The sequence below is a fragment of the Aegilops tauschii genome, chromosome 7 (genome assembly GCF_002575655.3).
Source record: "Aegilops tauschii subsp. strangulata cultivar AL8/78 chromosome 7, Aet v6.0, whole genome shotgun sequence".
Taxonomy (NCBI): Eukaryota; Viridiplantae; Streptophyta; class Magnoliopsida; order Poales; family Poaceae; genus Aegilops; species Aegilops tauschii.
In genome coordinates, this window is record NC_053041.3 from 63,654,434 (window position 1) to 63,681,758 (window position 27,325).

Below are 27,325 nucleotides of genomic sequence, written 5' to 3' on the forward strand. Positions count from 1 at the left end.
GACGTACTTAAATGTCTGAAGAATTTGCTGGAGACCTGAAAAGTGCCTGAAAGGACGCAGGCTAATCATGAAGAAATAAACTTTCATTTCTCATGTTCTTATACTGTTTTAACTGTTGCATTGCTTGATGAAATTGGTCTGATGAATTGTGATGTCATATTCTTCACTGATGAAGTATATGAAGTTCGTAAGCTGCACTAATTCATCTGCAGGATGATCAACCCAAAGCCACTGAGTGGGTCCTCGATAGTGGATGTACAAATCACATGACTGGTGACAAGAATCTATTGATGGATGCTCCCTTATCACCATCGCATCTGAAGCATATCATCTTCGCTGACAAAGGCAAAAGTCAGGTATTGGGTCTAGGTAAGGTTGCGATCACAAAGGATCGACACATGGACAAAGTCCTGCTTGTCGAGTCCTTAGGATACAACCTCATGTCTGTCTCAATGCTTTGTGATCTTGATATGGTTGTTGTCTTTGACAAGTATCGTTGTGTTGTCGTTATGGAAGCTGACAATTCCAAAGTCTTCGCAGGCTTTAGGAGAGGAGACTTGTATATTGTTGATTTCTCTACAGGACCGCAACCAGCCGTGTGCCTACTTGCAAAAGCTTCAGAAGGCTGGCTATGGCATCGACGACTTGGTCATGCAGGCATGAGGAATTTGCACACGCTTGCGAAGAAGAAGCACGTCATTGGCATTGAGAATGTCAAATTCCTCAAGGATCACTTGTGTGGAGCTTGTGAAGCTGGAAAGATGACCAAGGCTAAGCATCCAGCGAAGACTATCATGACCACTACTCGACCATTTGAATTGCTTCATATGGATCTCTTTGGTCCTAACCATTACTCAGCTGTCACAAATGATGCATCTCTCTATGGCTTTGTTATTGTTGATGATTACTCTCGATACACATGGGTACACATTGTTACTTACAAACATGAAGTGCAGGAAATCTTGAAACGATTTTCCTCGAGGGCTTCAACCAACTTTGGTGTGAAGATCGAGCACATCAGAAGTGACAATGGAACTGAGTTCAAGAATTCTGGTCTTGATGACTATCTTGATGAACATGGTATTACTCATGAGTTATCTGCTCCTTACACTCCTCAGCAAAATGGCGTCGTGGAGCGCAAGAATAGAACTCTTGTTGAGATGGCTCGCACTATGCTTGATGAGTACAAGACGCCTCGTCACTTCTGGATTGAGGCAATTTATACTGCGTGCCACATCATCAACAGGGTATATCTTCACAAATTCTTCAAGAAGACTGCCTATGAACTCCTCACTGACAAGAAACCCAATGTGAGTTATTTCAAAGTCTTCGGTGCTAAATGTTGGATTAGAGATCCTCATCACAATGCTAAATTTGCACCGAAAGCACATGAAGGTTTTATGCTTGGTTACGGAAAGGACTCGCACACCTACAGAGTCTTCAACAACGTTCTTCACAAGGTTGTTGAAACTGTAGATGTGCGGTTCGATGAAACTAATGGCTCGCAAAGAGAGCACCTACCCTCTGTGATAGATGAACCAGCACCTGAGGAAACTATCAAGTTCAAGGCTACTGAGGATGTCATTCCTACCAAAGAATCTGCTGAAGAATTCATTCCAGAAGTGAAGAATGTCGAGCTAATGCATCTGAAGAAAATGTTGAAGAAAAATGCACCTGAAGAAAATGCTGATCAAATTCCTCGACGACAACCTACTCATCCTCGCGTTGCAAAAGAAGTGCAAGTTGAAAAGATCATCGATGACATTGAAGCACCAGGTCCTCTCACACGCTCAAAAGCTTCACATTGATCTAACTTTTATGGGCACTATGCTTTTGTCTCTATCACAGAGCCCACTAAGGTAGATGAAGCATTTCTGGAGCCTGAGTGGATTCAGGCCATGCAAGAAGAATTACATCAATTCGAACTCAACAACGTCTGGGAACTGGTTAAACGTCCAGATCCTCGCAAGCACAATATCATTGGCACAAAGTGGATCTACCGCAACAAGCAAGATGAAAATGGCCTTGTGGTGAGGAATAAGGCACGGCTTGTAGCTCAAGGCTACACACAGGTTGAAGGAATTGATTTCGATGAAACTTTTGCACCTGTTGCTAGACTTGAAGCTATTCGCATATTACTTGCTTATGCTAACCATCATGATATCACTTTATATCAAATGGATGTGAAAAGTGCATTCCTCAATGGTAAGCTTGAGGAAGAAGTATATGTTGCTCAACCCCCAGGTTTTGAAGATCCAAAGCATCCTGACAAAGTCTTCAGACTCAATAAGGCCCTCTATGGCCTCAAGCAGGCCCCTCGGGCATGGTATGGTACTTTGAAGGAATTCCTCATGAAGAAAGGCTTCAAACCCAGTTCACTCGACCCTACTCTTTTCACTAAATCTTATGATGATGAATTGTTTGTGTGCCAAATATATGTTGATGATATTATCTTTGGCTGTACTGACCAACGTTATAGTGATAAATTTGCCTATATGATGAGTGAAGAATATCGAATGTCTATGATGAGAGAGTTGAAATTCTTCTTAGGTCTTCAAATTCGTCAACAGCGCAATGGCATATTCATATCTCAGGAGAAATACCTCAAGGATGTACTGAGGAAATTCGGCATGCAAGATTGCAAAGGCGTCAAAATTCCGATGCCCACAAATGGCCATCTGTGCACTGATGAAAATGGTATTGACTTCGATCAAAAGGTATACCGCTCCATGATTGGTTCTTTATTGTATTTATGTGCATCTAGACCAGATATTATGCTTAGTGTTTGCATGTGTGCCCGATTTCAAGCTACACCGAAGGAATCACACCATAAGGCTGTGAAACATGTTCTTCTATATCTAGCTCACACACCAACACTTGGATTATGGTACCCCAAGGGCTCGGCTTTTGATCTCATTGGATATTCTGACTCTGACTATGCTGGTGATCGTGTGGACCGCAAGTCAACATCTGGTACATGTCATTTCCTCGGACGATCTTTGGTCTATTGGTCCTCGAAGAAACAGAACTGCGTATCACTGTCTACTGCTGAAGCTGAGTACATTGCTGCTGGTTCTTGCTGTGCTCAATTTCTATGGATGAAGCAAACTCTCAAGGACTACAGCATCAACGTGAAGAATGTGCCTCTCTTCTGTGAAAATGAGAGTGCCATCAAGATTGCTCACAACCCAGTTCAGCACTCGAAGACAAAGCACATTCAGATTCGTCATCATTTTCTTCGCGATCATGTGTTGAAGGACGACATTTCTATTGAGCATGTGAAGACTGAAGAACAGCTAGCCGATATCTTCACAAAGCCCTTGGATGAGAAGAGATTTACCAAGTTGCGGTGTGAGCTAAATATCTTAGAATCTTCGAATGTTTTTTGAAAAGGACACTCATCCTAACACTTATGCAAAATTGATGACTTCGATGTGCAACACATGAAGAAACGTTTTTCTTTAATCAATGAAGAATAGCACTCTAAGTGTGAAGAAATTAATGAAGAATTTGATTCTCAGAGCCCTACGACAATTGTACGCGGTGTCTGAAATCATCATTCTTATACAGTGGGTCACCCCACCACAAAAGTTGAAAATCTTTAATTTAAGTTTTTTTAAATTCCTCAGCTGTTCATGTTCTTCAACTTTGCATTGTCTTCACCTTCTCCGTCGTTTTTCTTCATTGGCTATATATATATATATATATATATATATATATATATATATATATATATATATATATATATATATATATATATATATATATATATATATATATATATATATGAGTATATATATGAGTTTATGTCCTCTACAGCATTCACTTATGGCTAATTCTTCAAGTTGGTTTTTCTGCTAAGTGAATGTGATCGGACCCTTCCCCCTCTATGCTATACTCAACCCAATCTATTCACAAATTCTTCATGTGCGTTCTATTTGAAACTCGTTCAAAATCTTCACTGTGTCCTTGTCAGCAAAAGAATTTGCGAACGGAACTTTTAACTTATCTTATCCAAATTTTCGGCTTTGCCGCTCAAACCGTTCCGCTTCCCACAAAATACTTATCTATTCACCCACGATCTCAACTTCTCAGTACGTGGGTGACACATGTCAAGCGAATGAGAAGGGTCAGGGGCACGTTCGTCCAATTTCTTCGGGCGAATAGTTTTTCACCGTGGCTATAAATACCCCCTTTCCTTTCCTCACTTCCTTTACTCCGCTCGACATCTCTCTCCCGCTCGAGCTTCTCAAACCCTAGCGCCGCCGCTACTTCATCGTCGTCGGTGAGGAAGAGCTTCACTGCCTCGACCTCGTCACCGCCATACTCGCGCCGGCCGCGGATTTCTTCACTCCGCCGCCGCCGTAGCTGTCTTCCTCCGCCAAGTTAGGGCGTGGAAGATCTGCACAGACGAACTTCTCATCTCTACCTCACAGTTCGTCGTGTTCTTCGTCCAGAGTAATTAAAAGTTACTTTTACTGCCCTCTTTGATTCAAATGATTTATACAAAATCTTCAAAGGTGTTTATTCTTCAAATTTTTCACACACTAAACACCTCACATGTCATATGTTCTTGATTCATTTCTCTAAGCATCATTTTTCTTCAAGATTCCTCAATTGTGTGGATCTTCGATCTATACAACTCTGGAACCTAAGACAAAGAACGCTTAGTGAAATTCTTCAAGACTCATCTGGTCAAATACCTCAAACTTGTTCTTTTTGAAAAACCTTCTGAGAACGCATATGACCTCTCCAAATTCCTCGCAACTATACTCTGTTCACAGGTACTCATGTCAGCTGCTGAATCACTAGGTTCTCATCAACTTAACTCATTTGCAGCGTTCCTCGAAGAAAAGTTGCATACTTCTTCAGAAAATTCAATTGTTCAAATTCCTCATCTGAAGAAAATGGCTGATGGAAAAAAGCCACAGAAAGGAGGAAAGAGGCATGAGATCAACACTGCATTTGAAATCCCTGAGGATATCTATGCTGGGTACTGCACACCCCCTGAGGAAGATAAAAATCAGCGCAAGGTGCGCATTCAGAAGATAGAGAGGAGATGGGCAAGATAGTGGAGGGAGTACAGGTATGTGACTCCCAAGTACATGAAGAAATTCGCACTCAATCCTCCATGCTCAAGACCTCCGTTGGCACCTGGCCAAGAAGCTGATCTCACCAGCCTTAAGCGTGGTGAAGATTATCATGAAGAATGGGCCAAGCGCTAGGCCAAGCTGGCCAAACAGGCAAAAGAAGCAGTGAGGAAATTCAACAAAAACTCTGCTGCTGCTGCTGCTGCTAAGGCCTCTGTAAGGCCGAAGAAATCCATGGCAAAGAAGTCAGCGCATAAGACAAGTGCTTCTTCTTCAATGCCCTCATGGCCAAGTTCCTCAGTTAAGCCCTCACGGCAAATTCCTCACGCTGCTCCTGCTCCTCCAAAGTCCTCGGCTGCTCCGACAAAATCCTCAGCATCTGTGCATCTCGCCACGTGCCAAAGGACTACAGGCATCTCTATTGCTTCAGGAGCTTCAGCTAGTTCCTCAGCTGCACCAAATTCTTCAATAGGACCCTCTCTGCTGAAGACAAAGACCACTGCTGGACGAGGCTCTCGCCCAAGTCCTCACAAAAAGCAGGTCGCCTTCCAAGTGCCGTCTGAAGAAGACGAAGCTGATGATGAAGAACTTGTTGAAATCATCAGAGATAGGCAAGTCAGGGCCGCTAGAGCCAAGGGCACAAATGTGCCTCTGCTTTTGGATCCAAAGTTGATCCTCGATTACATTGATCTCTGGCACAAGGACCCAAACACTCCTATGCCTGACTTCAAGCTGACTCCTGGCCAAAGTCATATGCTGACTGCCTTCATCCAAGAAGAGAAATGGAAATTTGAGAAGGCCAAGCAGCTCAAGAAAGCGCAGTACAGGAAGGAGAAATTCCTGAAGAACAACGTTGTCTCTATGATTTCAACGCTTACTATGCTGATTGGAAAGGAGCCAAGGTCAAGTTTGTTAAACTGACTAAGATGTTCACCTCCAATGTTGCAGCCCCATCGCAACAAGAAATTCCTCAGGCTAAAGCATCTGCTCAGCCAACTGAAGAACATGCCAGCACCGTTGATGACAATCAGGCTGCTGAAGAAAATGTGAGTTCCAGGGCTGATGACTGCATTCCAGCCGCTGATGAAATTGCCAAGGCATCCACTAGTGGCGCGCCTGAAGAAAATGAAGAGGTCAGGGCAACTGCATCAGTTGTGCCTGAAGAAAATCAACCACATTCCTCTGCTCCTCCTGCGCCAACTCCAACTCCAATCCTTCCATCTGCATCAGATGTGAAGAAGACCAAGGCTGCAGAGCGTGTAGCAGTGAAGAAAAGGAAAGCATCAGCTCCTTCAGATTCTTCAGCACCGAAGAAGATGAAGAAATTGACAAGCTCATTTGCTAATCCAATTGATGTTGTTCATGTTTCCTCCATGCCATCAAAGGAAATCGTCCCTTTTGATGAAGAATATGTGATCCCTAGCGGATCTGATGAAGAAAATCCTTCTGCTGCTTCGTCAGAGCAGATGGATGAAGAAATTGAAGTGGATAAAATCCCTTCAACCCCCACAGTTTCCTCGCCTATGCCTCAGTTTACTGCTGAAGAGGCTGGCGTTGAAGAAATGGAAGATGGAGATGTGGACATTGGCTGTACCACACCAGTGATGAATGATGACTTTTGGGAAAGTCAGCACCCCAACTCTCCACTCTTCACATCATTGCAACAAATTCCTCAGTCCCCAGCAACTACAGTTCAAATGGGATCTGGTGAAGCTCATGAAGACATTCCAGCCGCTAGTGCTGAAGAAAATGAAAATGAAGAATTGAAGACCCAGGCTGCCACTTCAGAGGAACCAGAAATTCCTCAGCATGAAGAACCTGAGATTGCGATTCCTGAGGTTGTGATGCAACTCACTGACACTCCTCTGCCCAAGCCAAAGGATCCATTCTCAAGGAAGCAAAAATTCAAGGCTGATGATTTCTTCGGCGAGCACGTATTCTTCACAGACTACAACCCCTATGACTCTTCTCGCATTAGGAAAAGGCGTTTCTGGACTGCCAGTCAGGCAAATTTTTATTCCTCAGTGCTGTTCAACAAAGACAAAGTCTTCGATCATGAGCACATTCCTCACGTGGATATGGAATCTCTGTCGTGCTTCGTGCCAGTCCTAAGTGTTCTTTACGACGCTGGACTGTTAAATTTCTGCACTGATATATGTGATTGGAATGAAGAGCTCATTCTTTAATTTTATGCAACTCTGCACATCACCGGAGACTCTGAAGATGTGAATTCATGGGTGCTGGACTGGATGTCTGAAAATACTCAGTACAAGGCAGCAACTACTGAATTGCTTCGTGCTTTGCCTCTCAGTCCTCCTCTTGAAGCTGCTTGTTGCGTCTACAGTGAACCTGAGCTTACAGATCACTATATGCAAGTGCTGATGAAGCCATTGAAGCCAGGTCAGGCCCCAAGAACTAAATTCCTTGTGAAGGAATTGTTATATGTTCCTCGGACTGTCTATCGCATTCTGACGAAGACATTGAGTCCTATCAAGGGCCACGACTCGGATGAAGAAGAAGTCGTTGGCATCATGAAGAATCTGCTTTTCAATATCATTCATGGCGTTCCCGTCAACTTCCATGATTTCTTCATGAGGACTCTGGCCAATGTCGCAATGTCACCATTTGAGTTGAAGCCTTATGCTCCGTGGATTATGAGATTCATAAGAACAAGGTCTTCACTCAACTACAAAGCTGATACACTGAACCATTGCAGCTACTTGCCCCCAATTGAAGTCCTTAAATGGACATTTTCCTCAGCTGATGAAAAGGGCAAGGCTACTGCTGTTATTGATGAAGGCATTCGTCCATTGGATGGTCAATTTTGCAAGGCTGCATCCTACTCCACCAATGATGACTCTGCCACCCATGACTCTGCCGCCAACGCTCCCAAGCCAAATCCTCAAGGCACAGCACCCAGGGTGATGACTGACCGTGAACTTCTCCTCAGTCTTCACCAGAAGGTTGATCGCAATCACAAATGGATCACGCGTCAGTTTGGTTCAATTCTTCACAACATGACTGCTACCCACAATGCAGTGAAGAAAAACCATTACTACCTTCATGAAACCCTCAACCGCACCTGGGCAGTTCTGTCTCACATTTACAGCGAAGAAGATTTGAAGAACATGGGTCTCAAGGAGGACTTTGACTGGTCTGCACCTCCACCGAAGAAATACAAGAAGGTCAAGGTTCCGACCTTGGTGGCCAGCTCCTATTCTTCATCGCGTGACACCGACGAGCATGAAGACTTGGACGACACTGCGGCAATCCCTACTACAACAAACGACCCCAACAACGCTGACGCTCCTTCATCAACTTGATATTCTTCAGGGGCGTTAGTCCTCATTTTCGAACCTTTTGGTCATTCGATGACAAAGGGGGAGAAATTTGAGTTAGTCTTCAAGCGGGTCTATCTTTGATGGGCGTTTTTTTCTAAGTTACAACTCTCGTTCTTCTGATGACTTTGTTGGATCGGGTTGTAAACTTAAACTCTATGGTGGCCTGATACTTTTGCTGTTTCTTCTGCATGCTTATTCCTCATTAATATTATTGCACGCATGCTGAATTACATCAGTCACCATATTTCGTCATTAATTTCAAATTCTTCATATATTATGTCAAATGCGTGTATGAATTACAAGATATAGGGGGAGATCTCCATGATTCAACTCTTCAAGTGTGCATTGCTTCAAAAGCAAATTCCTCACTATGCACATCTTCAGGGGGGAGTTCTTCTATATCTTGCAATCAAATTCCTCAATATCAGTATTTACACTTCATATGTTTATCCCCGTTGAAAACTTAACCTATATTGTCATCGATCACCAAAAAGGGGGAGATTGTAAGTGCATCTAGTGCCCCTTAGTGATTTTGGTGTATTGAAGACTTATAGGTTAAGGGACTAATTTGTTTATGAGTGTACACAGGTTTATAAGTCTATGAGGAGTTTGATATTTACAGAGAAAGTCGACCCCTAAAAATGAAGTTCTTCGACTGAAGACTTTGGATTTCTGAAGACTTTGAAAGTGAAGAAATTGGTGTGACCTTGAAGACTTGGTATTCATTTGAGGAACATGAAGCATGAAGACTTTTGTTTTCGTAGTTTCATTTTCTTTCTTGAGTCATAGGAAACACCGTACTGTTAAAGGGGGTCGAGGAAATACTAAGGAAAAATTTCCATGTGATGCTCAACTCAAATCCTACACCTACCAATCCCTTCGAGTGAAGCCATTGGAAATCTCATACAGTTCAGTCATATTCTTCAGTGACAGACACGAAGTTCTTCTGGTCTCTGAGAAATTTGTTCTGACTGAGGAGTTAGGAATTCGCCAGTGCGAATTGCCTACACAGTGAGGAACATGATAGCCCTGAGGAATTTAATACTCAAATTTCCGACCGTTGTTATGCTATGCGCCAGCTGTCCTAAAATATCTACCCACCTAACGGTCATATCATTGAAGGGCATTTATGTCTTATCATGACGGGCTACTCCCTAGGCTATAAATAGCCGCCCCCTACAACCACTAGCTGGTTGGCTGCTCCCAGAGAAACTGACACTTGTCATTTGAGAGCATCCCATCCTCCGAGGACTTTGAGCGAAAATCATCAAGTGAGGAAAACCCAAACCCAAACACCTACAAACCCAAAATGATTGAGCATCACTGAAGAGATTGATCCTACGTGGATCTGACGCTTTTTACCTTTGAAGACTGTGCTTCTTCCAGACGGTTAGGCGTCATGGTCTAGAGCATCCAAGAGGAAATTATGGATCGCCGAGTGACCGAATTTGTGAAGGTTCGGAAGTCACCTGAAGACTTACCACGAGTGATTGGGCGAGGTCTGTGTGACCTTAGCTCAAGGAGAATACGGTGAGGACTGTGTGTCCGGGACTGTGTGTCCTCAGGTTTAAATACCTAGCCGCTCCAACCAGATGTACAACTGAGACAGCAGTTGGAACTGGTCTACCAAATCATTGTCTTCACCAAGCTTACTGGTTCTATTTCCTCAACTCTTTCATTTCCTCATAACTGTGTTGTGCACTTGTTCATATCTGTGTTTGAAGACTTTGACTGAAGACTTTTTCAATTTCCTCAGTTCAATATCTTCAGTCTGTTTGTCTTCATCCTGTGTTATCCTGTGTTTACGCTTCCTGTACTCTGTGCTTGTCTTCATTTCATCATCATGACCATGCTTGTGTTCTGCTACGCATACTTTTGAGTACTTATTCCGCTGCAAGTAGTTCTTCGCTAAGGAATTTCCTCACTGGCAAATTCCTCAGTGAAGAATTCATAAAAATCGCCTATTCACCCCCCCCCCCCTCTAGTCGATATAACGCACTTTCAACAGCGATGGCGGCCTCCCGTGCATGAGCTCAGGCTCCAGATCCGGAGATTCACGATCTGCTCGTTCTGACCTCTTGGGGATGGCCTCTATGTTCGCGATGGTATGTTCGCTCGCTGTTGTGGCGGGGCGTTGCTTTGTGCTTCTTCTAGCATTGCTAGTACTGGTCATTGAGGTGATCACTGGACCAGGGGCGAATTCAGTGCAGATTGATGTAGCCACTGAAAGATCTTCGCAAGAGTTTCATTTCTTCAGATCCAGTGGCTGACTTCGGAGGAGATGCAAACTATGAATGATGGCTTGACGCAAAGGATGGTTGTGCAGTGTCGGTGCATTGCATGTAGCTGCTGGGATCACGGAAAAGTGGTGGCGATAACACATGAGTTACTTCGATGGTCGTGCTACTTGAGCACCCGGTCTTGAGTCCCGAGGTGAAAGCCTAGGTTTGCCCTGAGTTAGGTATACCTGACAATGGCGATGTTTTTGCATCGTTACCTTGCCGAAGGCATTGTTTGGATGTGCTCGGAGTAGTTTTTCAAGGTGAAAACCTTGATTCTGGCCTTGGGTGGCTGGATCCAGTGACGGCGACGCTTGAGCGTTGCTTCCTTCCTGAAGGCATTGCTGTTGAAGAACCTCGTTGTCTGTGTGATGTCATGAGATGATTGGTGTGGATACGGTCATTGCTATAGTTTGTCCATCCCGGATCTGATCGCTTTGAGTTTTTTTCTTCTTCTCGCCTAGACATAATTTTGGTCTTATACGACTTTGCTATTTACCGGCGTGTTTTTGTGTGCGTGTGTTTAACTATATGCATCCTAACTATGCAGAGGCCGCGTGTGCTCATTATATTGGTATCTTCTTGATGCTTTATTTTGAGGCAATAAATTCACCCTTTATCGAATAAAATCACTTAAGCAGTGCGATACATCAAGGGGCAAAGGAAATTAGTAAATCCAGTTATAGGCAGTGAAATGGTAATAACAACATAAGGTGAATTGGCTGGAAAGGTGTGCTGTCGGTAAGATATGTACCGTTGGATGACCAGGGTGCATCGGAGTCTTCCATTCTTTGTACCTTGCGCCGAATGAACCAGTACGCCAGTGTTAACTGAAGAAATTGACCGTTGAGGCTAAGAACAAGGGATCTGACACCGCCATCTCGCGCGGAGCATGCACAGCCGCCGGCGCGCGTTGAGGCGCAGCGCAGATGCGTGTGTCGCCTCGAAGTTCTTGGTATTGATTTCTGATCCGTTGATCGTGGATGTCAATGCGCATGTTCCTTCTTGTGTTCGTTTTTCCTCTTCTGCCGATGGAAGCATGCAAACACTGCCCAATTCCAGGCCACCACGAGAGATGACAGAAAATTGAAGAGCTCCTAAACGGCGCTCTCAACACCGATTTAGCTTACTGGCGCTCGAAGGCGACGCTAGCGGGCCAGCCCAACAATCTTTGATCGATCGAATGGGAAGCTCGAACGAGACGCGAGGCGAGACAGTCATTCACTCACTTGCTTCTAGCTCATTAGCTTGTTTTTTTCTTAGCTCATTAGCTTGTTGACCAGTTGACTGGTTGATCGGTTAACCGTCTCGCAGCTGACCATTGACTTTTGAAAAGGCCTCATAAAGGTTTAAAAAATCGTATATTTGAAAAGAGTTCATTTTGGAAACAATCGCAAATTGAAAAAACTTCATAAAAAATGAAAAAAGTTCGTGAATTTGAGAAAAGTTTACGTGAAATATTTCATGATATTTGACACTGAATATAGCGGGGTGGACTGGGGTGCGCCAACGTCTATTCGGTGCCACAAGCGTCGGTTAGACCTTGTACAATGGGAGGTGCTTAGAGAAATAAACCAGGATTTTCTTAAGCACCGGTGCTTATTTGTACAGGGTAGACGCTTAACTAAGCGTCTCTCCTATAGAAATAGGCATCAGTGCTTCAGAAAAAACCCGGTTTATTTTTTTAAGCATCTCCCATTGTACAAGGCCTTAAAGGTATAATTTTGTACGGGGTGAACACATCCCTGTACACTAGGTGTAGTAGCGGACCGGCCCATATTCATTCCGGTTTGATTTTTTTTTCTATATTTTCAACCTGGAGTTTTTCAGTTTCCATATTGCTTTTTTCTTTGTGTTTTATTTTTCTTGTTTCTGTTTCTTTTTGTTATTTTTTAATTTATCTTTCTCCTTTTTTAATTTTAATGAACAATTTTCAAATTCATAAAAAACATTTAAAATCCGTTACTCTTTTAGTGTGTTAAATTTTCTAAAAATTCGTGAACTTTTTTTAAGTTCGTGATTTCCTTTTTCAAATTTCATGAAATTTTAGCTCTGAACTTTTTTAAAAATTCGTGAACTAATTTCAAATTTTTACCAAATTTTTTAAAATTTTATGAAGTTTTTTAAAAATTATTTAACTTTTTCAAATTCATGAAGTTTTTTAAAAAATTGTTAACTATTTCAAATTACATGAACTTTTCAAATTCATGAAGTTTTTTACTGAACCTTCAAAAAATTTGCTGATATTTTCAAAAAAAAGGGACAACTTTTTACAAATTTAAGACCTATCTTTACATTTCTGAACTCTTTTGAAAAATCAATGGTCAACTGGTCAACCAGCCAACCAGCTATAAGCGAGCGAGTGAACTTCGCGTCTCGTTCGATTCCCATGTGATCGATCGTAGTTATGTTGGCCGGCCCAGGAGCGTTACCTCAAAAAAAATTAAGCAGTGGTTATTCGCTTAAGGTGCCGAATAAATAAAGATACCTTAGCCCCTTTCATTGTAAAAGATACCTTGTTATTTACCACTGAATAAATAAAGAGGCTTGGAGAGTTAATAAAAAGGTGCCAAATAGGTGTTGGCTGAAAACTGTGGCCAATTTCAAGCTTTTCTTTCCTTTTGTTCCTCATTGGAGTAAATGAATCAGGCCCTAGGACGGCAAGCGTTAGGACCAGTCCCATAGAAATTTTTTGGTCTATTGATCTCGCCTATTCGCTAATGACAGTTGATAATTATGGCTCGTTAATCACCTCAAATCTATTCGCTAAACCGTTGGTAATGATGCCGTTCATTAATTACAACATCTTGGCGAAATCACTAATTAGGAGTACTTTTTGTAAATCACTCCTGCTTTCTCATATTGCGACAACTGATGCAACATTTTTTCTTTCAAGATGTGCGTCTGAATCCTGAACCTTTTTTACCGTTGAATTTCTTGTGTCAAGATCTTTGAAAGTACTAGCAAGATGCCCGTGCATTGTACGGAACATTAAGATGCATTTTTTTACAAAATACCTGTTGTGATTGACCCATGCAGGAGTAATCCCATGTGTAAAAACTAATGATATCTCGAGAAACAGGAGAGATAAGGTGAGCGCGAGTGGGGCGTGGTGGTGATTGATGGTCGGACTGAGCGGAGGCATGGGGATGGACGACGCCGACAGTGGCCACCATGCTAGATTGTTCCAAAGACTTCCTTTTTTAATTGCTCAACAATGAGGTTGTGGGGGATAAGGATGAACGAGGTTAGGCCTTATCTGCAAATGTGGAGAAATGTGCGGGTATCTTTTTACAAAATTGCCATAGTTTGCTTTCTATCCGTCAGATATAGATCGGGCGGTCTATATTGCAAGATGGCAGGCACACCATCATCACCAACTCGGTTTTTTATAAGAGTAGAGAGATCTCATGTTTATAGGTTTCGACGAACTTCTTTTATATGGTTTTCTCTACTTTGTTTTTCTTTTTTGAAGAGGCACAATTGCGCCTCTCCTGAAAGCAAATCTATATCTTCACGAGAAGCAAATATGTATCTCTTTTATTTTTTGAAAAGATCAGACCTGTTATAAAGATTCACCGGAAGTACAAAATGCCTCAAACATAATAAAGATTACATCGAGGTCCATGGACCACCGAACGACCATCGCCGCAGCCAGAACGAGCCGTCGATGCGTCGTTGTCGCCGTTTACATACCGGAGCCGGCTTGACCTTGTCGATGACAGCTAGGAAGTCTTCGTGCTCGTGCCCCTAAGGACTAGCATCCTGGAGCTACAATTGTCGCCGTTGAATCCTTAAATCGATCTGAAGAACTTGACACCAAATATCGCCGTTGCGTACACAAGGCAAGAAACCCTAACCTCCTCGCCCCGAGGAGCTGGTAGGAATCTACGTCGCAGCTTCGTCTAATCCGTCCCAGCGAACGAACTTGAGGAGGACCGGAGCCCCGAAGATTGACTCGAAGAAGAGGCGCCGCCATCCGTCCAAACGCCGCCCCTACGAGAACTAAAACCCTACATGTCTACTAGCCGGAAAAAAGGCACCAGAAATTCCCTCCCCGCCACCGGCCGCCAGAGCGGCAGGAAGAGGGGAGCCGAATCCACGGGCTCGCTTGTGAAGATAGAGGGGAGGAAGGCTTTCTCTAGTCGCCTTGCGAGAGGGAAAGAAAAGCAATCTGGGAGCTTAAAATATGTGTTTCTCATGAAAGAAGAAAACATACATTTCTTTTCGAGAGGCATAATTGTCCCTCTTACGGAAGCAAATCTGTGCCTCAACGAAAAGTAAATCTGCACCTCTCGCGGAAAAAATTGAAAACATGTTTCTGTTGTGTTTTTCGAGAGGCACAACCTATACCCCTCAAGGAAGCAAATATGTGCCTCTACGTGAAGTAAAACTGTGCCTCTAGCAAAAGCAAAAAAACACGTTTATTTTCCTTTTTCTGAGAGGTGCCTCTCATGGGAGGAAAAAACACGATTTTTCTTTTTCTGAGAGGTGACTCTCATGTGAGCAAATCTGTGTCTCCATGAGAAGTAAATTCGTGCCTCTCGCGAAAGAAAGAAAAACGCGTTTTTCGCCCATTTCTTTTCTTACATGAAACATGAGGAAAAGCGGGCAAAAACTGAAAAGCCAAAAAACCGAAAGAAATAATCTAAAACCCGAAAACGCGTAAAGAAAAATAAAAAAGAAATCCTGAGTGAGTGCTCAGCACGCGACACATGACGGTGGCTGAGAACATGTCAAGTGACGAGCTCTCAGTCCACCAAAAGTGACCTTTATAGGAGCCCCGCAATGAGCAGCTAGTTGATAGCTCTCGGCGAACCAACGTGCGGTTGGATGGTTAGGAGGACAGGGATATCCCAGCCCACCAGGGTTCAAATCCTGGTGCTTGCATTTATCCTGAATTTATTTCGGGATTTCCAGCGATATGGGTTCAGTGAGAGGAGATGTTCCCGTCAACTACGAAGCATCTACGATGATCAAGATGATATGACGGCTTAGTCTCTTGTAAATACTCATAGGGGTTAGGTGTATGTGCGTGTTCATAGAGATAAGTGTATGCGCGTATATATGAGTGTTTCATACTGTGTTAAAAAAAAAGCTAATTGCTCTCGCATCTTGGGGTTGGGAGTTTTCTTGGAGAGCTTTCCGCAACGCAGGAGTCCTCGGCCACCACGAGAGCAGGCGGTCCGTCCCGGGCGACACTACTATAAATAGGAAAAGCGGATTACTACTTGGGTACGGCGCCGTGTCAACTACGCGGACGACTCGGGATCTTGCCCTAACCGCCGCACACCGTCGATCGAGAGGGGGTGGGCCTGCAGGCAGGCGGCCGTGCGTGCGTGGAAACCATGGAAGAAGGGAAGCAACGTTTGGTGCTGAACCTGCCCCCCGGCTACCACTTCGCGCCGACGGACATGGAGCTCATCGTCCACTACCTCCGCCGGAAGATGGACGGCCACCCGCCGCACCTGCCCATCTTCAAGGACGTGCCCATCACCGACTACCGCCCGGAGCAGATCACAGGTACGGTCCGATGCTCCTCCCGATGATGACGAGTTCTTGTTTCTTGATTTGGAATGCGAGTTTGATTAAAACAGCGTAGAGATCGATCTGATTTGATGGACGTTGGCAATGTTGCAGAGGTGTTCATGGACTGCGGGGAGGAGCGGTGGTACTTCTTCACCAAGCGGACCCGCAAGTACGCGACGGGCAATCGGCCGGACCGGACGACGCCGGGCAGGGGGTACTGGAAGGCCACCGGCCCTCAGCGTCTGATCCGCACCGGCCCCTCGAAGGCTTACCCGCTGGTCGGGCGCCGGAGGACGCTCGTGTTCTACACCGGACCCGACGAGGCGGCCAAGACCGCCTGGACCATGTACGAGTACGAGAACCTCACGTCCGAGGAGGAGGCCAACGACAAGAACGCCGACAAGGTGGCCATCTTGATTAATTGCCCTTCGTCCTACGCCTTAATCTGTTTCCTTCTCGGCGATCTATTTATCGCAGACCGATGAAAATACTAATCTGTACTTGTACTATAATCTGTTATCGCATGCAGCTTGGCGAGTGGGTGCTGTGCACGATACAGAGGCAGAAAAGCCAGCGCAGCGCCGACGACACGATCAAGGGCAAGGCAGGCGGGAGGAAGAGGAAGGGCAAGGCACAGAAGGGAGCTGATGATCAAGTCCTCCAGACTCAGGGAACCCAGGAGGTGGCAGAGAAAGTTGATGAGACGGACATGTTTGAGTTGGAGCAAGCCAGCCGCCCCAACAAGAGACCACAACTGATGCAGCAGCAGCATGATGAACCGGCACCGCCACCGCCATGCCCAGAGACGATGATACCAGCACAAGACTGTGACTACGGTCCAGGCACCGCGCCGCCGTCGCAGGAACCGCCGCCGCAGCTCTCAGATTCAGAGATGGTAGATCGTCCTGGTGTTTCATGCTACGGCTTTGATGAGTTCATGCTGCTGTCGCTGCTGGAATATGAGACGATGGCGCCTCTACTTCTAGGACTAGGATACAACGACTACAGCACGACGCCGTATCAGCCGGCCACCAGCTACCTAGATGCTCCAGCGGCGCCTCTTGGAGCATTCAGTTACGGTTATGGCAGCGCTGCACATCAACCAGCGGGTCACCTAAACAACGGTGCGTACGCCGGCGGTCATCCCGGTGGCCTTTTGGGCACCAGCAACAGCACATATAGTTACCCGCAGCAGCACTCCTACGCCGCTGGCAGCAGTTCATCTACTTACCTGCAGCAGCATCCACACGCCGCCGGAACCAACAAGTTGGCCCCCAGCAGCAGTACATATACTTACCAGCAGCAGCATGCACACGCCGCTGGAACAACCAAGGCTGCCGGAACCAACAAGTTGGCCAGCAGCAATGGTACTTACCAGCAGCAGCATTCATACGCCGCCGGAACCAACAAGGCTGATGGAACCAGCAATCTGTCCATCAGCAACAGTACATATACTTACCAGCTGCAGCAGTCATGCGCCGCGGGAGCCAACAAGTTGGCATTGGTCAGGGGAGCGATGAGCAGCGGCATTGGTAAAGGGAGCGATGTGCAGCCACAGGTAGAGCTGTGAGATGGATGGCAGGAGCCAGAGAAAAGATTTGTCAGATGGTTAGGGGATATATGACTTGCAGCGGAGAGCACTCACTAGTTGTCGTCAACTCGCCGTTAGGGCTAGTATTAGTAGTTTAGTATGCTTTAGGATTGTTCGGAGAAAAAGTTAGTCAAAACATATTCATATGGGAGCAGTTTGAAAGTTCATCTGATTCAATTAATTAATAAAATACAGCTATTTAAATAAAAGGATCCTACGTCTAGCCCACTCCAGTTTTTTCTAACATGAGCAATAATAGAAGAAAACCAGCTCAAATCAAATCAGGGATGCAATCCACTCATCAACATTCAGTTTATATTATTTTCCATCTGCTATCTAGTATCAACGATGATACACGAAGTCGCTCGCTGATGCTATTCTGGAGAATTTGGTTCCTTCGGAATGAGATAGTCCACTCAAAACCACTGCCACCAATGGATGCCTCTGTTCGTTTTTTGACAAGCTATCTAGCTTCACTGCAGGACTTACAGAACCCTATAGATTCGGGTAAGGGCAAGGCTCATATCCAATACATGGGTAAACAGAAACAGCACACACATCATGATACGGTTCCCAGTTCGTGGACTCAACCAGCTGTGGGAAGAGTTAAGCTTAATACAGATGGTTCTTTTGTTAATGGAATCGGGGGGGGGGGGGGGGGGGGGGGGGGGGGGATTCTTAGAGATCATGCGGGATCAATCATCTTTAGCTCTTGCAGACACCTACACACGTGCACTGATGCACTGGAAGCAGATCTAGATCTACTTGCAATAAAAGAGGGAATTTCTTTATCTTTACAATGGAGCAATTTACCCATTGATATAGAGTCAGATTGCTTGGAGGCCGTCTCAATAATTAAGGAAGGAGTAGCAAATAGATCGAAGTATGCATTCATTGTTAGAGAGATCATTCTTAGTATGGTAGAGAGAAATTCTTGTATTGCTCATACTCGTCGGAATTGTAACGGTACTAGTCATTTCATGGCTAACTTTGGTAGGTTGCAAGGCCGAACCGCGGTTTGGTTATGCTCTGGCCCAGAAGAAGTCCTGAAAATTGTTGGACGAGATTGTAAGACTGAAAATTGAGTGATAAAAGAATTATTTCGCGCAAAAAAAAAATCTTTTCCTCTATGATGAATGTGGTTCTGCTTTTTTATGGTTATATATTGATTATATGTTAGAATAGCTGGTACTATCACCCAATGATGTCTTCCGTTGTGCTTAATCATGATTTCTTTCATTAATGTCATGTGTATGGGAAGCTAGCAATGGACGACTTATATACCGGGGGGCACCATGCTTCATCGCAGTGTTTTTTGTTTTTGTTTTTTGAGCAATGCTTCATGGCAGTTGGGTCATGTCTATATCTTGCTATTGTAAATGGACGTCAAAATTGTCGGGCCAGCCCGTTAGCATGTGTTGGCTTATCGTAACGACCTACAGGTTTGAAGAGTGCTTATTACATCAGACTGCTTAAGTGTAATCAAGAACATTAACTCAGGCAACAGAATGGCGGCTTATGGTCCTATCCTGAAGGAAGTAGATAAGCGGAAGGATAGCTTTCAGATGGTCAGCTTCGACCATAGATTAAGATTGCGGGCGAGAGGGAATAAACATTTTCGCCGAAACTGTCAGGATCGCAGTAGGACGGTAGCTGTTTTCCAGCAAGAAAGATTGTGCAATGGCAGTCCAAAAGCTCAAAACTATCCCATCATCTGAGATACTATTCCTGCGGAAATCCGAAACAGAAAGTTTCCTAAACGATGGGTAAATAAACGGTAATGATAACTCCCGAATGTTCGGGAGTTAAGCATGGCAACCCGAACGGGATTAGGTGGCAAGTTTACTTTGCGTGAGATTAGGAAAACATGGCAATTTTCTGACAAAAAAACGAAAAAGGAAGAAGTTGCCATCCCCTTTCAACTAAAGTTGCCACCCCAAATGAACTAAGGAAAACGTTTATTTTCTACCGGATGATCTTTCTCTCCCTTAAGCCGCGCGCTAAGGACGCCACGCGTCCTGGTGAGGGCCCACCCAGCACATGCCCGGCCTTATCTCTTCAGCTAGAACGTGAACCGGTCAAATCCAACGAGCTCAATCCCCTTTGCCATGGCCTCCCGTCCAAGTCCAGTCCGCCATGGCCTGCTTCCCAAGCTCCACCTCCTGTTCCTCAAGATCCACACATCAACGCCGAGACGCAGTAATGCACCCCTCGTCGTTGACTCGGATGCTGCAGGTGCTGCGACCCACCCGACGACTCAACGGTGCTGCCATCGTTGCAACGCAACCCTCGTCGGCGTCGGTGCGGCAACGCAGCACACATAAGAGGTTGGGCTGCTCGCCGCCGGTGTTGCAACGCAGCACGAAGGCCGGAGTGCAGTCGAGCGCCGCTCGCCGCCGGTGATGCAGTGCAGCACGCGGAGTTGCAATGGAGCGCCGCTCGCCGCCGACGGTGTTGCAATAGAGCGCCGCTCGCTGCCGGTGATGTAGTGCCGTGCACGGAGCTGCACTGAAGCGTCGCTCGTCGCCGACGGAGTTGCAATGGAGCGCCGCCTGGGGCTGCACCGAAGCGCCATCGGAGCTGCACTGAAGCCGCCCGAGGCGTCGTCTCTGCTTCGTTTGAAGCTTTTTTGCGGCGCTTAGTGTTGCCGTGGAGCAGCACCCAGTGTCTCTTGGTCTTGTGATGCAGGGATTGCCGGCGGCGCTGCGAATTTCTCGCCGGAGCTCGCCGTCGTCGGGCTAGCCTTTTCCGCGTGCCCGTGGTCGGAGTGAGCTGCAAGAGGATTTTGCTGCTGCTTTTGGTCACGAGGCAAGGAGGACGAAGCGGTCATCTAGTGTGTTCGCGTATCCAACGGTTAAACGCCGCGAAATCAAAACCGAACGAGCGGCCAGCGAGCCGACTGATTTCTCCCAGAAATAAGTCAGCTGATTTGTAGCAGCCGCCATGAACTAAAGTTGCCATGTAAGAACGTTCGGGACGAAATGCCCAAAATCCAAACGTTCGGGAGTTATTGGATTCCTAAATAAATAGTCCAAATCCTCTGGCACGGGACATATGCACAACTCCTGGTTCTCATGTACTTCGATAAATTAGTAGTACAAACTAAAACTCCAGATGCTACAGCCTAGAGGCAGTTACATGTGCAGGTGATGCTCAATGATAGCTTGCGAGTCACTCCAGTCGAAGACGGCGGGTACTGCTCGCTAGCTCTTCCTCATCTTTGACCTGGCGTACCTGCAGCTGGAGTTAAAGGAAACAAGGCCAAGGAACAGTTCCAGGGAAAACCAATTGCTGGGTTCATGTATACATAATAATATAAAAACATTATGAACACCAGTCAACAAACCGACAAGCACGAGAAATTATAAGAAAAATTGCATTTAAAGTAGAGCCGGCAACTTCTTGAACAGCAAAAGATAAAGGATACTCAATTTGCAAGCCATCGCTATCGGAAGAAGACAGGATGGTGCCTTTGAGGTTCTCCATAGCAGCTGTGGATGACTCGATATCCTGCACAATGAGGCCATGTCTCAGAAAAGTAAAGCTATGGGAACAGGGATGAAGAAGGGATATTACCGCCTCTTCTATTCTAGATGTATTTTCAGAATGCACGTAAACAACCCCTTCTAAACATGAAGAGCTAATATACACCAAAATATACTGATTTGTGATATCAAACATTGTTCCTACATTGAACTTGCGTCTGATTGTACTTTCAATAATTATAAGTACAAGAAAGTATGGCATCTGTCCGATTATGCCGATTCTATATCACTAACAAATGCAAAGGTATGGAAACCTAAACTTGTTAGTAAGTTAAAAGACAATAAGAACCCATGTGTAACTCAAAGACAACCTGTGATGCGCCTGTTGGTCATATATTTACTCGAAAGGCCCTATTGGTCATATATTTTAATTTTTACAGTGAAGACAAACAACCATCTGTAGCATCTCTGAAGAACAGGTAGAATAACAGAACTAAAACGTAAACAACAAAGGTAGACATACCGTAAAATCAGCAAAAGCTGCAGGCAGTCCACCGCGGCGACGCATTTTAAGCACATGAAATCCAGGTTGCCTGGCAACAATAAGCAATAATCATCATTTTCTTCTACAACTTCACTTTAGTAAATATATTAGTAGAGTTCAGTTGACATACTTAGACAAAAGTTCCTCTAGCTCCTTCTCTGTACATGCTTGTCCCAAATTTGAAAGAAATAAAGTAGAGCAAGGTGGAATTTTGTCTGGCTGATCCTGTACAGTCAATCTCGCGTTATAGAAATTGAAAAAAGAGAGGGAAAAACTGCATGGGAAAATCAAACATACTTTTAGGGTTATAAATTGATATGCATCCATCATTAAAATGTTGCACCTGTGCACTTCAAAATTCTCCAAAAACATATATACAGAGCGTGTCACAATATGTGCAGTTAAAGAAGACATGAAGAAACATGATAAAAGCTTATGCACTGTCCCACTTACAAGCAATATTCGCATTTAAAACATTTATAAGAAAACATGTTCAAAGTAACCCAGTTCGTACAGATACACCCCTTTTCAGATTGGTAGATAAATCGAGCTACTACATGATTCTTCAAGGCATGCAAAATCTACATTGCAAGCGTAATTTGGTCAGCCTCTTCTAATAGTCATTAAACAGAAATATGAGCATGAACACAAGTAACATCATGCCACAATATAGAATGTAAGAAATCATGCTACAAAAACATGCAGAACTGGTTGCTTTGTTTCACAACACTGCCGCAGTGTATATTAGTTTTACAAAGGCGATATAAAATCAAAGTGTGATGAAGTTAAGCTATGACACAAAACTCACATTTGAAGAAGAACGCCCCTTCTGCTGCTTGATCCCTGGTTCACCACTGTCCATCAAAGGAAACATCAATCAAATATCATCAACAAATCCATGCACAATCGGCAGACATAAGAAAAGTGCCTCCCTAGCACTAGTGTTTAATTAAGTTGAATGCCAAATTAAGAAATACAACTAACTTAAACTATGAGTAATGCAAACTGCATGTCAACCTTTGGTCCGTGGGTAACTCGTTCTTGTCGCTGGAATTATCATTTTCTTCATCCGATGGTCCATCAGATCCACCCTCTCCTGAATGTTTGGTTGCCAACAACAACAAGAATGTGCAGGTGAGACACTATGTTGTAGTGATAGTGCGTTGAGAACCCATACTGCAACCGGCATTACTTTTATAATTTTATTTACATGTGTGTGCAAAGTCATCCGACCACAAAATTGTTTCCTAATGGGGGCATACCAAGTGCAAACTCTTACTGCTGCTAACATGCCAATACTCTTGCTAGTTATTTCATGAATCAACTCAAATAATTCTAGAGAAAACAAAATGAAGGGAACCCCTCGAAGTAATCAACTATCAAAATTAAGTGTTACCACTCTAATTGTGCTCCTCAAGGTATGGAACATACCACATAAATAAGAGGAGAAAGAAGTGAATGGAAGCCATGTTGAACAGCAAATTTCTAGCCCTTCCTAATTCCTCTTATAACAAGTTCAGTCTGAATACGATTTTTTAGATGGCACTACAGTGGCTTGCTAGATATGTTGAGTTGAGGACCAACTCCGTTACAGATGTGAGATATTATCAAATAAGTATGACCATTACCATCATCATTGCCTGATACATCATCATCACCTTCATCACGGTTGTTATCATTGTCAGAATTTTCCTCTGTTCGAACTCGCTTGTCAATTACTCTGTAGACCTCACCACCACCTAACATGAAAATTGTAATCCATTGAATGGTGTGCAAGTTTTCAATAGCATTTTAATTGGGGAAACTGATACGATTAAGAAAATTAGCAATAGTGCACAAAAAGTACCTCCATGGCGTTTGCGTGAATTTGACTTAGCTAGCTCAATGTGCAAGCAATCACCGTTATCGGGATCAAAAACAGATCCCTGAAATGGAACACAATGTCAGACCGGTGCTAATGACAATCAAGTGATCAACACTATTGATACAGCAATGAGACCAGAACATAAGATTTCTGAGGCAGGAGTAGGTAATTTCTTTGTACTACAGCCTACATCGAAAATGTACTTTATACATCAGAGGCATGTGTAGAGCTTTTGGCCTACTCATATGGTCATGGTTTGACAAGTAAAAGCATAAGAGTTTTTCTAGATCATACTTACGGAAATCCAGTCTTTGAGTTTTAAATTCCATGTAACTAGAGCAAGTCAAGTTTCCTCTTAACAATTCTCATTGGCTTGATGTACTACTGTGAAGCGGCACATGATTTCAAATCAAGGACCTTTACACAATAGAAACTGTCAATTTGTTACTCAGCATATGGATTTTAATAGTGACTAAAGCTACTACCCTGGAAATTCGCTGCGTTAAGACCATTCTTTATAAGGCTTGGACGCTTAGGCGGCAAGGCGCCCTGGCAGCGCGTTACAATTATGCCCACTTCAGGCATCCGCCTTAGGCGTCAGGGCGGTTGGTGCTCGCCTTAGGTCTCCTTACAGCCTTATAAACAATGATTAAGACCTGCTGCTGAACTTTTAATACAATGGCAACGGCACCATACTTAGCAGGGAATTAAGTATAACGCTTTGCCTAAATTCATATCCACATTAGTACAGAGAAATTCTACACAGGGCAAACAGGAAAAAACCGCAGAAGGAACTTGACTCGCAGCATAACTCACATTTAACGAATCCATTGCTGCCAGGGCCGCGTGATGGGTGAAGAATGACACAAATGCAACAGCCTGCAGCATAAGAATTGATATATGGCATCAGAAAAACAGCGATATGCTCAAATCTAGGTAATGTAACATATATACACCCAAACAGGGGAGGTGGAAATTCCATCTTGCCGCTACAGCGCCTACTAGAGAAAATTGGATTAGTCTACACTAGTCACATACAGAGTCAGGTCTAGATGGCAAAGACGAAACGGCCGAATCGAAGTGTTCTTCCCCCAAATGCCTAGGCGAGGGTTTAGTCTGAGTGAAGGGCAGAGCACGGCTTAGGGGGAGGGGGGTGGGGGGACCTGGTTGCCGCGGCCGGTGTACTCGAGGAGGCAGTGGTCGAAGCCGGGGCGGCGGGAGAAGAGGTTGTGGATCTCGCGGGGCTTGACGTCGTCGGGGAGGCCGGCGACGAAGAGCGTGACGACGCCCTGCCGCGGGTCCGGGTGCTGGAGAGGCTGGGGCGCGTACAGGTGGTAGTAGGGATCCCCCACCGGCGGCGCGCCGGGCGGCAGGTGGGGGCGGCGGTGGGAGAGGCTCATCTCGGCGGTCGCGCGGCGCGGCGGAGGTAAGGGAAGAGGCGCCGCTGCGTGCGCTTTTTTCTGCTGGAGGCGCTGTGGAGATTACCACGGACCGGTTTTAGACGTCTCGTTGGGGCTCTGTCCGGTTTAACCCCCGGTTTTTCAGCACTTCTTGCTGCGGCTGGTTTTCCAAGACCGCCGGCCAACTTTTTTTATTGATTAATCAATAGAGATACATCATGAGTTTGCTCACCAGACAATCTAGAGGCTCGTCAGTCCAACAAAAAAAAACTTTACTGCAATAACCAAAACTAGCTAGCACATGCGATGTGCCGCTTGATTTGCTGATCGGAAACAATGCTTAAACTTGACCTTCTCAATCAAGGTATAGATGTCCACATATTTCGTGAATATCGCTGCCGCCACCAAGTACTCTGATCGAAGCAACAGTTGATCACCGTTAGAGAGTCAGATTCCGCTTCAACCCGTCGGCCAACTTTCTTTCCTCAAAGAAAACGGTGCGACAGATTTTTATAGTAAACTCAAATGAATGCACACAACCAAAATCTTGAAAGAATACAAGTCAAAAAAATCTTGAAAGAAGAAAAATATGTGATATCAAAATCCTCTGAAATCTATTCTCAAAAGAAAAAAATCATGTGAAATCTTCATTCAGTAAATAACTATTCAAAGCAAATATGTACCAACTGGATATATGTATTGAACAACTGCATCCTAGCTAAGGTAAACTAAATTAAAATACTTTGGATAACATTGGAGGGATCACAGAGCCACGCGGAAAAATGAGAGAGAGAGAGAGAGAGAGAGAGAGAGGGGGGGGGGCAACAGGGGGCCACACGCCCCTAGTGTGCCCCAGGGCCAAACCGCGTGGAAGGGCGTGTGGAGCCCACATTCACCCTCGTGGTTTCCCTTTGGAGGGTAGTTGTTCACCCAAGTTATCAAAATGTAGTAGTTTTCATGTTTTTTGGAGTTACGGATCGGACAACCGATAAAATGGTGAAAGGTGTCTGATTTTAAGATACATAAAATACTCCTTTGAAACAGAGATCCAATCTAGGGGAGACTCTTGCCCTTCCACCACCATTGCCTTGAAAACCAGAGGAGAAACACCCCTCTTTCATGGGCGAACGCCAAGGAAGAGGGGTGAGGGGGCCCTCACCCTATCTCATATGGGTGCGTCAGAATGTGTAAATTCATCCAATGCCCCTAGAGGGTATGTGGTGATTAATGTAAAAGACAATTAAAGGATTAATGTGTTTGTGAGTATACACAGGTGAAAGTCCCTCGAGATTTAGCTTAACAGAAGTTTATGGCCCCTAAAAATTGTGCAAAAAAATTGAAGAATTTGGTTTTGCCCATTTGAGGAACATGAAGTTCGCGGCGAGGAATATGAAGATGTATTGGAGACTTTGGTTTTCTAGTTTACATTTTCTTCTATAGAGTCAATAGTGCAAACCGTACTATTGAGGGGGTATAAGTGAAAGCTGAGATTGAAGTCTTCGTGTGTGTGCTCAATCCAACCTAACTTTTTGAGTGAATACTTTAAAAACTTCTTTGAAATAGTTCATTTAGATTCGGTGTCGAGTAAGTTGTTCTTTGGGACACCCTAATTAAATGTCCATGCTAGGGAGTTGGATGACTTGTTATGCAAATCAGTCTAGTGCTTGTGTTTGAATTTTGAGTCTTTCCCCATGTGTCGGTGTACGTTGCATCTGAAGGAAATATGCCCTAGAGGCAATAATAAAGTTATTATTTATTTCCTTATTTCATGATAAATGTTTATTATACATGCTAGAATTGTATTAACCGGAAACATAATACATGTGTGAATACATAGACAAACATAGTGTCACTAGTATGCCTCTACTTGACTAGCTCGTTGATCAAAGATGGTTGAGTTTCCTAGCCATAGACATGAGTTGTCATTTGATTAACGAGATCACATCATTAGGAGAATGATGTGATTGACTTGACCCATTTCGTTAGCTTAGCACTTGATCGTTTAGTATGTTGCTATTGCTTTCTTCATGACTTATACATGTTCCTATGACTATGAGATTATGCAACTCCCGTTTACTGGAGGAACACTTTGTGTGCTACCAAACGTCACAACGTAACTGGGTGATTATAAAGGTGCTCTACAGGTGTCTCCGAAGGTACTTGTTGGGTTGGCGTATTTCGAGATTAGGATTTATCACTCCG

The 27,325-nt window shown here is 44.4% G+C and overlaps 1 protein-coding gene across 2 annotated transcripts; it reads right to left on the minus strand.

The window, feature by feature from the left end:
* Positions 1-20,818: 20,818 nt before the first annotated feature.
* Positions 20,819-25,228, minus strand: LOC109735825 (uncharacterized). Of its 2 annotated transcripts, none has more exons than XM_020295031.4 (10): positions 24,887-25,228; positions 24,540-24,602; positions 23,706-23,784; positions 23,500-23,598; positions 22,877-22,955; positions 22,668-22,713; positions 21,990-22,084; positions 21,839-21,908; positions 21,258-21,340; positions 20,819-21,064 (listed from the first exon to the last, which is right to left on the minus strand). In XM_020295031.4, the coding sequence occupies exons 1-10, from the start codon at positions 25,121-25,123 to the stop codon at positions 21,034-21,036; spliced, it is 882 nt and encodes a 293-aa protein (XP_020150620.1). In that variant the 5' UTR covers positions 25,124-25,228; the 3' UTR covers positions 20,819-21,033. The 2 variants fall into 2 exon arrangements, with proteins under 2 accessions (XP_020150620.1, XP_020150619.1); XM_020295030.4 differs by having other exon boundaries at positions 23,488-23,598.
* Positions 25,229-27,325: the final 2,097 nt, after the last annotated feature.